Consider the following 13,510-nt stretch of genomic DNA (forward strand, 5'->3'; position numbering starts at 1 on the left):
TCAGTCTGAGATTCCTTATGAAACGTTCCAGCACAGCCAATTTAAAGTAGCTTGTGTGATCAATTACTCTTATGCAAATAATCAGGCAAAGTTTATTGAAACCAGACTTATTTTGCAAGCAAATTAGTCAACTTGGCTATATTTTGTAGAAATGAGGGTAATTTTAGATAGAAAAAGATTGTTTCTGTAGATGTTGGGTTCTAGTGTTGTTGTCTTTGAGGTTTTGTATTTACTGCTTAAGACTCACTTCCTGGATGGCTTCTTGTTACTATGTTGCATTATCACAAAAGTTTAATTGAATTATTAAAAGGACATACTAAGATTGTTTCTGAAGCTTATCACATCAACTTATCTTTGGATGAAGATCAGGTGGCCCATGGCCTGCAACCAGGAGATGATGTACACTGGAAAAGACATCATTGAAAGGACTCTCTCCAACCTAGATTACAGGACCCTTGTCAGATACTCTTAATTAGCTCTTGCACAGCATAACTGAAGGGAATTGATTCTTGGATTCATATTTCCCACTTGAAAGGGCCCCTGCACTGGACTGGTCCATAGAGAGGACTGCTCACTTCAAACTCACCTTAAAACAATGCTCAAACAGAGGAAAAACGACTCCCACCCCAGGAGGAGAAGAAGACATCAGAACGAGACAGCTATCCCAAGATGCTGGACCTGATCCATATGATTATTTATTGTGTTTTTTCATTTCTTTGGCTTCTGCACATAACTCAAATGTTTTTCTATCATTGGCACAAGTCCCATGTAGACTTTAAAAATTAATCCAATTGTTGGATTTGTGGTCATTTACCTATGCCAAGTACTTCTTGGTGGATTTCTCCAAGGCTCTAATTGGATGGTCCTTAGGAAAATTATTCTAGAAGAAAGAAGTTATAGTTTTGTTCGAGCCACTTTTGTTATTGCTAGATGGGACCCCTTCACTTGGCCAATCAATCATACTTGCTCTGACCATGGTCATAAATATGAATGACTTAAATCTGCATCATAATCACCCTTGTTTATGGTGCTTTTCCCGGTAACCTCCCATAACTGACGCTCCCCACCCTCAAAATCCTCTTTTGTCTTTAGCTGAGGATAGTATTTAAGGTGAGGGCTTTGGCTATTTTGGTGAGTTACTCAGTTTTTCTGGGTCTCTTCCATGTATACGTTATTAAATCTTGTTTGATTTTCTCCTGTTAATCTTTCTCATGTCAATTTAATTCTTAGACAAGCCAGAAGAATGTAGATGGGTAGAGGAAAATTTCTTCTCCCCTGACGATAGCCTTGGAAACCATCCAGTACCTTGGGGGTGGGAGGGGAGGATAGCTCTTTGGCAACTTTTTTTTTTTAAAGTAACACATGTATATAGTAAAAATTTCAAACTGCATGAAAGGTCATACAATGAATAGCCCTCCCTTGAAAGTCAATAAATAGTCCCTCTCATCTCTTATTTCTAGTCCCTCAGTTTCTCCCCCAGAGGCAACCACTGTTACCAGCTTCTTGTGTAGTCATTGGGACGTAGTCTGTGAATATTCAAGTATATGGATATATATTTCCTTCTACTTTTTTACATAGATGTTAGCATACGATATAAACTGTTCTGCACCTTGCTTTTTATATATTGTTTTCTTCCAAAATTTTGTCCTCACGAAATATCTTGCTTCCTTTTTGAGTTAATTTTGACCATTTCTCCAGGAAACTGCCTGTTTCCTCAATATTTTCCAGTTGTTTTCAGAGTTGTACGTTATATTGTCTTGTAATTTAGAACAACTAACAAAGTTCTTCATACCTATTGGTCTAAATGTTAATCCCTCTTCTAACACTTACAAACTTTCTAAGCAATTTTGGGCAAGTCCCGTGAGTCGTGCTGTGTGGTAAATGTTCATAGTCTAACAGAGGGTGATGATTGTAGTGTATTAAAGAATGATGAGTGAGTTTGGCAATTTTCTGAGATATACTTGCAACTAAAAACATAAAATAATTACTATTTTAGGAGCTTAGCCCTATGCCACCCCTTCCTCTATAACCTTCCTTCCTGAGTTTCTCTTCATAACATATTAACTCACACTCAACCTGTACCCTATTAGTTAAATAAGGAAAACTGGCATTTTTAGACTGAAATAATGCTTAGGTAAGCCAAATACTGACTGCCTCAACAATTGTTTTATGGCCTGTCCTCTGAAGCCAGCATCAAGGCCATCTTGAAATGAGTGGTAAAGAGGCCAAGAGATGAGGCTGGGTGGTATAAGTTGTGGTTTTCAGTTGGGGAGAGATAACTAATTTTGGAGGTTGACAAGGAAATAGAAGAGGTTATTAATGGCCTCAGGGAAGCCGGAACGGATTTGGTAATCTGATAATGAGTGCTGAGGTCAGGACAGGGGTAGGGGTGGCATTGAGGGTGGGAATGGTAGTGGGAGGGGTGGAGCAGGTGTGGGAAGCTGAGGCTGGGCCTGGGGAATTGTATTCAATACATAATAATCTCTTGTAACATTAAAAAAAGTTTCATATCTACTGGCCTAAATGTTCATATTATTCCCATCAGTATTTGCACAAGTACTGAAACTGTGCTTGGTCTGAGAAGGAGAATTATAAGAATATTTAAACAAAACAGAACAACAAACACACACACACATCTCATTAGTTTGGGAATTTCTTCACACTACAGCCACATTCTTTCTTCTTAAGTTTACTACTTGTGTGCTTTCCTAGATTGCCCATCCAAAAAAATAAGGCTAGTTCACATCATCCCCTACCCTGTTTGTTAAAAGTGGAAAACTGGTAATTATTTGCCCCAGTGGGCACTCAGTACCCTGCATATTGCTTGCATCAACAATGGATGTATTGCCTGAGCTCATTTTAGCCTGAGGTGAGGTGAAATGGAGTCTGAAACACAGAGAAAGTCCCGAGATAGGACAGGAAAACGAGATAGGGACATGCAGTTTTCTTTAAAAAGTTATTCTTACAATAATCGCCCTCTTTCAGCCTTGAACATCTTCAGTACTTGCCCTAAATCGCTTAGCAACTTTGTAAACTGTGGTAAATTGTGGTGGGATTAAAATGTTGGCCAATGCATACAGAGAAGTTCCCCCCACCCGACCCCAAGGGGGTGAGGGAGAAAAGCAATTTCGGAGGTCGGTGTGGAGACAGTATGAAAGCTTGTAACAGTCCAGTAAGTGGGAAGCTGCTAAGCAGCGGAATGAGAAGCGCAGGTAATCATCCAGGCGAGGGCGACAGTGGAGGGAGCAGTTGTTAAGGTGCGCTTCATCCCTTTATTCAGCAACTGGGAAAGGAAGTCTCTCGGCCGCTGGGGGAGGGGCAGGCTTTTTCCCTAAGGTGCAGTGCTGGTGTGGGAGGCGGCACCCCGAGCCTCCTCCAGAGAGCCGGAAGCAGACGCTGGCGGGGGCGGGGCGCGAAGAGGTGGGAGGGGGAGAGAAGGAAGTGGCGGCCCCGCGGCCGACGGGAGTGCGCTGAGGATCGGGGTGGAGTGTTAAAAAGGGAGCGTGTCCAGCGAGACCCGTGGCCCAGAAGAAGGGAAGCGAGGCGACGCGAACCCCTGCCCCCCACCCAGAGGACAAGGGAGGAGGGCCGAGGGCCGGGGCCGCTAGCAGCTGCTAGGCGCTCTTCGGTGACGCGGCCGCCACGCGCAGACGCGCTGACGGGGCGCGGCCTCCACGTCTCAGGTTCCGCAAAGGCCTGTGGGAGCGACCCGGGAGAAGGAGGGCCAAGATGGCGGAAGCGGCGGAGTCTCCCGGAGACCCAGGGACAGCAACGCCCAGGCCCCTGGTGAGCTTGGGTTCTGCGACAGAAGGGACCGAGGGTGAGGCAGATGCCCCTTAAGGAAGTCGGGCGACGGGCTCGTGGCGTGAAAGAGCCGGAATCCCTTCCTCACGGCAGGTCCTTCCTGTACCCGATGCCAGGTCCCAACACTGCGCCTGTTCTTTGGGCTAACCGCTTCCCCCCACCCGCGTTGTTTCCACGCCTTCTTGTGAAACTTTCATTCACTTTCCTTTTTATCCTCGTCCCCTGCATTTTGTTAAATGCTGAGCTTTAGGCGATTTAAGTATCTTTGCATCTGCTGTCCCCTCATTTTATGGAGACTTGTCACTAGCCCTTGTTGGAGTAGCAGCATTCTGGGATTAATGAGAGATTACTTCCCATGGGACGTTATAACTTGACTGTTGATTTGCTCAGTGACCCCCAGTCGTCTTGGTTTTATCCCTGCCCTCCCTGTCGCAGCTCCTTGCAGTCCTCTTCAATGCTCTCTTGCTCCTGTCTCTGCAGAGGATAGGATTTCTACTGCAAATACTACAATTCCAAAGCCTGAACAGGTATTTAAGAACACAGGCTTTGGAGTTAAAGTTAACTTGGAGGTAAAGTTATCACCCACTCTGCCGCTTGTGTGAATTTGGGCAAGTCATTTCATGGAGAGTTTTTTCATCTGTAAAATGGAGTTAAAAATACCTGCCTCAAAGAGTTTTTACAAAGTTGTAGTGACAAATTATGTGAAGTGTCTAACACAATCAGTGCCATAACTGAGTGTAGTCAGCTCAACATTCTGCCCCCCAATCCCTCCTCCCAAACGTTTAGTTATATACCAAATAGTGTTTAATTATATAGTAGTTGCTCAATAAATGGTACATCCCTTTTCTCTGTTTTAAATTGGCAACTTAACATAGTAGAGGACTGACCTGTGAGTCAGGTGAAACTGATTCTAGTTTTGGTTCTGCTTACTAGCTCTGTTCATCACTTCATTTGACAGATATTTATTGAGTATCCGCTATGTTCCAGGCACTCTTTTAGGCACTGAAGGTACAACAGTGAAAGAGAGTGAGTAGGTCCAAGTTCTCATGGAAGACTTCTGACCTTGAGGAAGTCACTCTGAACCCCAGTTTCCTCATTTGGAAAATGAGGGTAGTAAGTCACCACAGAATTAGAGTACTAAATGAACTAATATATGCATAGTGCCTGGTATGACGTAGTTACAGGTGCTTAGGTGTTTTTAGTTCCTTTCGTCTAAACTGACCCACTTCTCTTTTATGAAGCTTTCCCCCAATTAATTTTAGTGGTTCTGGTTACTCATTACTCAGTATCCAGTCCACTTCTATTCAACAATGTTTATTGAACTCCCACAGTGTGTAATACACTATGCTAGTTGCTTTAGGAAATACAAATGGCCTTTCCTTATGCTTACAGTCTAATTTGTAGGGATAAGACAAATGTATAATGCTAAAATAAGACACTATATAAGAAAGTTACACATAAAATATTAACAAAATTTAAAAGAAGATGCTATCATGTCTAGTTGGGGTGATGAAGCAAGCTACATGGTAGAAGTTACATTTGAGGGGGCCTCAGAGGATGGGTAGGATTTGAATTGCAGGTGAGCATAAGAGCTATCAATGATTGACCACCTGCTATGTGCCAGGATTGTACTAAACATCCTCTGCATATTTTCTAAACTTCACAGCAGCTAGTTCAGGTGGTTTTTGAACTATGTTTTACTTGCAGGTGAGGGGATGAGACTCAGAGAGATTTGATGATTTCCCCAGGGTGGCTAGGCTGAAAATTGAACTTAGGTCTGCTTCTGAAACCAAGACTATTTCCAGTAATGCTACAGATCCTCTCATTGGTGAAGGTACAGAGGTTAGGGGGTGCTAATGCATTTGCAGAACAACAGAGAGATTACTTTGGCTGAAGCACAGGGAAGTATTAGGAGGTAAACCTTAAAAGATAAGGCTACTAAATTAGGGAGGCAATATGGAACAGTGGTTATGGATGTGTGCTCTGGGGTCAAGTCGTCTAGGTTTGGTTCTATGCTCTGTCACTTAACTAACTGTAGGATATTGGGGAAATTACCAAACCCCTCCATGCCTCAGTTTCCCTGTCTGTAAAATGGAGATAAAGTAATACTTACAGGGTTGTTCGGTGGATTAAATGAGTTAAAACATGTAAAACACTTGGTAGAGTGCCTGGCACATAATAATCATGTAGTGTTATTTCTTCTTATTGACTACTATGCCGGGAGGTTTAATAGGCAACAAGGAGCCACTGGAAATTTTTGAGGAGGGAAGCGTTTTAAATCATGAATTTGACAACATAACAGAGGAGTTACCATGGGGAGTATCTGGAATCTAGGATACCAGTGCAAGTGTTTGCGGTAGTTCCAGGAAGAATTGATGACTGTTTGGACTACAGCAGTAGCAGATGTGAAGATTTGAGTAAGGCGGAATGCTCGAGGGTTTGCAGTGCTAGGGAGAATGTGTCTTACATAGTGCTTTTCAAACTTTAATGTGCATAGCAGTCATCTGGGGTATTTTGTTAAATTGCAGATTCTGATTTAGTAGGTCTGGAATGAGGCCTAAGATTCTGCATTTCTAATAAGCTGTCAGGTGGTGCTGCTGCTGCTCCTCCCAGTATCACATTTTGAAAAACAAGACTATAGACAAATGGGAGGAAGTGATACCCTGAACAGAAATACAGAAGAGGAGAATGAGGGCCCTAAAAGTTGATTAATTCACTTTTGGAAATGTTTAGTTTGAGATATTGGCAGGCCATCCAATAGATATCCAACAGGTAGTTGGACACTGAAATCTGGACTTAAGGGCTCACAAGAGGTCAGGACTAGAAAGGTTGATTTAGGAGTCATCTGCATAGAGTTGAGAATACAGAATATTGGGTAATGCCTGTCTATTGCCTGTCTGTTTAAGGAGCAGGAAAAAGAGCCATAATAATCGCTGTAGCCTGGGGTCTGGAAGGAAGCTGGTCCCAGGTGAAGGTGCTGGCTAGAGACCATGCCACTAAGCCCCGACCTCCACCTCTTGGACTGAACTGTTTCCTGCTTGATCCACCCCACCTCTCCCTCCACCTTGTTGACTCCTTTCTCTCTTTAGGATTTTGGTCAATAGTATGAACCATCTGCTCCCAGCCACTTTCTTAAGGCTGCAGTCCCTGCTTTTACTGTGTGTTTTTGGCCCTGCCTCTATCTCCTCCCCTCATTGGCCCAAGCCAGGCAGCAAAGTGTGCACATGTGTTTATGTGCACACATGTGTATGTATGTGCACAAGGCTGCCTGCACAGAGGAAGGGGAGGGACATGGGGTCCAAGTCACCTTTCATCTCCACTGAGGGGCTAGTCAGAGCAGGGTCCACTAGCTGAGGTCCTGGTGGTATTGTCTCATATATGGGGCTAGAGAGCCACAGATCCTGCCTCAGTTCGCTGAGCAATGTCACTGATTCTCTGGGGAAGAGATACTGAGGAAGGGTTGGGATGGGGGATGAGTGGGAATCACATGGCACTTTAGTGACTGCAGTGACTTCTGAAACCAAGTAGCTGGAGTTAGGCCAAACTTCCCCAGTTAAGGGCACAGTCTTCCATAAGAATGTCCTCACTTCAGATACCAGCTGAAGGACCAGGACCACCCTCACTTCTGACCTACTGGCTACAAATTCAGGAGTTCCCGTGATCCCCTCAGGCTCTGTAATTCCCTAGAATGATTCACAGAACTCAGGACAATGCTGTACTTAAAATTACACTTTTATTATAGCAAAAGGATACAACAGAAACCAGCAGAAGGGGGAGATGCTTAGGTTGAGGTCTGAGATGGTCCCTAACACAAAATGTCCTTGTCTTCTCTCTGTGGAGTCAGGACAGGACCCTGTTACTCTCCTGATACATTGATGTGTGACAATATGCAGAATATTGCCAACCAGGAAAGGTCACCCACATATCTAGTTTTTATTGAGTTTTCATTATGTAGGTGTGGTTGAATGGATCATTGCCTCCTCCGCTTCCAAGAGGCCAGGTTTGTATCACAGGACTCAAACCCCCCAATCCTCTAATCTTGTGTTTGGTCTTTTAGCAGTGGTTAGCCACCATGCTGTCATCTCATTAACATAAACTAGCTGTCTACCAGGGCTCACCTGTTAGCTAAACTATTAGGGCCCACTATGAATAACAAAAATATTACTATCATTTAGGAAATCCCAGGAGTTTAGAGGCTACCTCCCAGGAACAAAGGACAAAGGCTAGCCAAATACTTTATTCTACAGCAGTGACAGAACCTGAATCGACTCCCTGGGAATCTTGAACCTGAGCTCTTGACATGTATCTGTCCCCTTCTGTGAGCCTGCTACTAAGTGGTTTACTTGTATTAATATATTTCTTCCTCAGGACAACCCTGTGATGATAGTACCATCATCTCAATTTTACAGATGAGGAAACTGAGGCACAGAGAGGAAAAGGAACCTGCTCATTGTCACACAGGTAGTAAATGATGGAGCTAGGATTGGAACTCAGGCTGCCTGCCTCCAGGAGCTTGCACTCTTAACCAAGGCTATCCAGATACCACATGTTGAGCATTGACTATGTGCTAGGTGACATGCAGGTGTTATCTAATTCTTGTAGCAGTGTTGTTTCCAAGGGAGGGCAAAGGCCCGTTTGGCTTCAAAGGCCATTCCTTCTGCACTGCCCCGTCTACCCTAGCAGTAGCAGGCAGCAAGAAAGCTCAAAACAAGCAATCCTGGAGCTTGAAAGGGCAGTATCGTAGCAGTAAAGGGAGAATAATGACTTCAAAACAGGTTGGTTTACACATTAAGTGCTGAAGAATATTCAAAGGGTGAAACTGAGGAAGGATTCTTATATTTCTTTTTTTTTTTAACATCTTCATTGGAGTATAATTGCTTAACAATGGTGTGTTAGTTTCTGATTTATAACAAAGTGAATCAGTTATACATATACATATGTTCCCATATCTGTTTCCTCTTGCGTCTCCCTCCCTCCCACCCTCCCTATCCCACCCATCCAGGTGGTCACAAACCACCGAGCTGATCTCCCTGTGCTATGCGGCTGCTTCCCACTAGCTATCTACCTTACGTTTGGTAGTGTATATATGTCCATGCCTCTCTCTCGCTTTGTCACAGCTTACCCTTCCCCCTCCCCATACCCTCAAGTCCATTCTCTAGTAGGTCTGTGTCTTTATTCCTGTCTTACCCCTAGGTTCTTCATGACATTTATTTTTTTCTTAAATTCCATATATATGTGTTAGCATATGGTAGTTGTCTTTCTCTTTCTGAGTTACTTCACTCTGTATGACAGACTCTAGGTCTATCCACCTCATTACAAATAGCTCAATTTCGTTTCTTTTTATGGCTGAGTAATATTCCATTGTATATATGTGCCACATCTTCTTTATCCATTCATCCGATGATGGACACTTAGATTGTTTCCATCTCTGGGCTATTGTAAATAGAGCTGCAGTGAATATTTTGGTACATGACTCTTTTTGAATTATGGTCTTCTCAGGGTATATGCCCAGTAGTGGGATTGCTGGGTCATATGGTAGTTCTATTTGTAGTTTTTTAAGGAACCTCCATACTGTTCTCCACAGTGGCTGTATCAATTTACATTCCCACCAACAGTGCAAGAGGGTTCCCTTTTCTCCACACCCTCTCCAGCATTTATTGTTTCTAGATTTGTTGATGATGGCCATTCTGACTGGTGTGAGATGATATCTCATTGTAGTTTTGAGTTGCATTTCTCTTATGATTAATGATGTCGAGCATTCTTTCATGTGTTTGTTGGCAGTCTGTATATCGTCTTTGGACAAATGTCTGTTTAGGTCTTCTGCCCATTTTTGGATTGGGTTGTTTGTTTTTTTGTTATTGAGCTGCATGAACTGCTTGTAAATTTTGGAGATTAATCCTTTGTCAGTTGCTTCATTTGCAAATATTTTCTCACATTCTGATGGTTGTCTTTTGGTCTTGTTTATGGTTTCCTTTGCTGTGCAAAAGCTTTGAAGTTTCATTAGGTCCCATTTGTTTATTTTATTTCCATTTCTCTAGGAGGTGGGTCAAAAAGGATCTTGCTGTGATTTATGTCATAGAGTGTTCTGCCTATGTTTTCCTCTAAGAGTTTGATAGTTTCTGGTCTTACATTTAGGGCTTTAATCCATTTTGAGCTTATTTTTGTGTATGGTGTTAGGGAGTGATCTAATCTCATACTTTTACATGTACCTGTCCAGTTTTCCCAGCACCACTTATTAAAGAGGCTGTCCTTTCTCCACTGTACATTCCTGCCTCCTTTATCAAAGATAAGATGACCATATGTGTGTGGGTTTATGTCTGGGCTTTCTATCCTGTTCCATTGATCTATCTTTCTGTTTTTGTGCAAGTACCATACTGTCTTGATTACTGTAGCTTTGTAGTATAGTCTGAAGTCAGGGAGCCTGATTCCTCCAGCTCCGTTTTTTGTTCTCAAGATTGCTTTGGCTATTCGGGGTCTTTTGTGTTTCCATACAAATTGTGAAATTTTTTGTTCTAGTTCTGTAAAAAATGCCAGTGGTAGTTTGATAGGGATTGCATTGAATCTGTAGTTTGTTTTGGGTAGTAGCATCATTTTCACAATGTTGATTCTTCCAATCCAAGAACATGGTATATCTCTCCATCTATTTGTATCATCTTTAATTTCTTTCATCAGTGTCTTATAATTTTCTGCATACAGGTCTTTTGTCTCCTTAGGTAGGTTTATTCCTAGATATTTTATTCTTTTTGTTGCCATGGTAAATGGAAGTGTTTTCTTGATTTCACTTTCAGATTTTTCATCATTAGTGTTTAGGAATGCCAGAGATTTTTGTGCATTAATTTTGTATCCTGCTACTTTCCCAAATTCATTGATTATCTCTAGTAGTTTTCTGGTAGCATCTTTAGGATTCTCTATGTCATCTGCAAACAGTGACAGCTTTACTTCTACTTTTCCCATTTTTATTCCTTTTATTTCCTTTTCTTCTCTGATTGCTGTGGCTGAAACTTCCAAAACTATGTTCAATAAGAGTGGTGAGCGTGGGCAGCTTTGTCTTGTTCCTGATCTTAGTGGAAATGCTTTCAGTTTTTCACCATTGAGGATGATGTTGGCTGTGGGTTTGTCATATATGGCCTTTGTTATGTTGAGGAAAGTTCCCTCTATGGCTGCTTTCTGCAAGGTTTTTATCAAAAATGGGTGTTGAATTTTGTCGAAGGCTTTCTCTGCATCTACTGAGATGATCACATGGTTTTTCTCCTTCAGCTTGTTAATACGGTGTATCACGTTGATTGATTTGCATATATTGAAGAATCCTTGCATTCCTGGATTAAACCCCACTTGACATGATGTATGATCCGTTTAATGTGCTGTTGGATTCTGTTTGCTAGTATTTTGTTGAGGATTTTTGCATCTATGTTCATCAGTGATATTGGCCTGTAGTTTTCTTTCTTTGTGACATCCTTGTCTGGTTTTGGTATCAGGCTGATGGTGGCCTTGTACAATGAGTTTGGGAGTGTTCCTCCCTCTGCTATATTTTGGAAGAGTTTGAGAAGGATAGGTGTTATCTCTTCTCTAAATGTTTGATAGAAGTCGCCTGTGAAGCCATCTGTTCCTGGGCTTTTGTTTCTTGGAAGATTTTTAATCAAAGTTTCAATTTCAGTGCTTGTGTTTGGTCTGTTCATATTTTCTATTTCTTCCTGATTCAGTCTTGGCAGGTTGTGCATTTCTAAAATTTGTCTATTTCTTCCCGGTTGTCCATTTTATTGGCATAGATTTGCTTGTAGTAATCTCTCATGATCTTTTGTATTTCTGCAGTGTCAGTTGTTACTTCTCCTTTTTCATTTCTAATTCTATTGATTTGAGTCTTCTCCCTTTTTTTCTTGTTGAGTCTGGCTAATGAGTTTTTTCTTGTTGAGTCTCAACTCTTGTTGAGTCTTGTTGAGTTTATCAATTTTGTTTATCTTCTCAAAGAACCAGCTTTTAGTTTTATTGATCTTTGCTATCGTTTCTTTCATTTCTTTTTCATGTATTTCTGATCTGAGTTTTATGATTTCTTTCTTTTTGCTAACGTTGGGGTTTTTTTGTTCTTCTCTCTAATTGCTTTAGGTGCAAGGTTAGGTGGTTTATTGGAGATGTCTCCTGTTAGGATTGCATTGCTTTAAACTTCCCTCTTAGAACTGCTTTTGCTGCATCCCATAGATTTTGGGTCATCATCTCTCCATTGTCATTTGTTTCTAGGTAATTTTTTATTTCCTCTTTGATTTTTTCAGTGATCACTTCGTTATTAAGTAGTGTGTTGTTTATCCTCCATGTGTTTGTATTTTTTACAGGTCGTTTCCTGTAATTGATATCTAGTCTCATAGCGTTGTGGTCTGAAAAGATACTTGATACAATTTCAATTTTCTTAAATTTAACTAGACTTGATTTGTGACCTAAGATATGATCTATCCTGGAGAATGTTCCATGAGCACTTGAGAAAAATGTGTATTCTGTTGTTTTTGGATGGAATGTCCTATAAATATCAATTAAGTTCATCTTGTTTAATGTATAATTTAAAGCTTGTGTTTCCTTATTTATTTTCATTTTGGATTATCTGTCCATTGGTGAAAGTGGGGTGTTAAAGTCCCCTACTATGAATGTGTTACTGTTGATTTCCCCTTTTATGGCTGTTAGTATTTGCCTTATGTATTGAGGTGCTCCTATGTTGGGTGCATAAATATTTACAATTGTTATATCTTCTTCTTGGACCGATCCCTTGACCATTATGTAGTGTCCCTCTTTCTCTCTTCTAATAGTCTTTATTTTAAAGTCTATTTTGTCTGATATAAGAATTGCTACTCCAGCTTTCTTTTGGTTTCCATTTGCATGAAATATCTTTTTCCATCCCCTCACTTTCAGTCTGTATGTGTCTCTAGGTCTGAAGTGGGTCTCTTGTAGACAGCAAATATATGGGTCTTTTTTTTGTATCCATTCAGCCAATCTGTGTGTTTTGGTGGGAGCATTTAGTCCATTTACGTTTAAGGTAATTATCGATATGTATGTTCCTATTCCCATTTTCTTAATTGTTTTGGGTTCGTTATTGTAGGTCTTTTCCTTCTCTTGTGTTTCTTGCCTAGAGAAGTTCCTTTAGCAGTTGTTGTAAAGCTGGTTTGGTGGTGCTGAACTCTCAGCTTTTGCTTGCCTGTAAAGGTTTTAATTTCTCCATCAAATCTGAATGAGATCCTTGCTGGGTAGAGTAATCTTGGTTGCAGGTTTTTCTCCTTCATCACTTTAAATATGTCCTGCCAGTCCCTTCTGGCTTGCAGAGTTTCTGCTGAAAGATCAGCTGTTAACCTTATGGGGATTCCCTTGTGTGTTATTGTTGTTTTTCCCTTGCTGCTTTTAATATGTTTTCTTTGTATTTAATTTTGGACAGTTTGATTAATATGTGTCTTGGTGTGTTTCTCCTTGTATTTATCCTGCATGGGACTCTCTGTGCTTCCTGGACTTGATTAACTATTTCCTTTCCCATATTAGGGAAGTTTTCAGCTATAATCTCTTCAAATATTTTCTCAGTCCGTTTCTTTTTCTCTTCTTCTTCTGGAACCCCTAGAATTTGAATGTTGGTGCGTTTAGTGTTATCCCAGAGGTGTCTGAGACTGTCCTCAGTTCTTTTCATTCTTTTTCTTTATTCTGCTCTGCAGTAGTTATTTCCACTACTTTATCTTCCAGG

General features: G+C 41.3%; 1 protein-coding gene across 3 annotated transcripts in view; it reads left to right on the forward strand.

Moving 5' to 3' along the window:
* The first annotated feature begins 3,441 nt into the window (after positions 1 to 3,441).
* YIPF6 (Yip1 domain family member 6) overlaps positions 3,442 to 13,510 on the forward strand; it is a 34,943-nt gene continuing 24,874 nt past the window's right edge. The window contains exon 1 of one of the 3 annotated variants that reach the window (XM_079911613.1): positions 3,442 to 3,786. In XM_079911613.1, coding sequence (XP_079767739.1) covers positions 3,730 to 3,786 — 57 coding nt within the window. In that variant the 5' untranslated portion in view covers positions 3,442 to 3,729. Of the gene's footprint in view, positions 3,787 to 8,216; positions 8,266 to 13,510 lie in introns of those variants that run through there. The other 2 variants (XM_079911612.1, XM_079911614.1) reach the window with 2 other exon arrangements.

The sequence above is a fragment of the Stenella coeruleoalba genome (assembly GCF_951394435.1).
Source record: "Stenella coeruleoalba genome assembly, chromosome: X".
Lineage (NCBI taxonomy): Eukaryota > Metazoa > Chordata > Mammalia > Artiodactyla > Delphinidae > Stenella > Stenella coeruleoalba.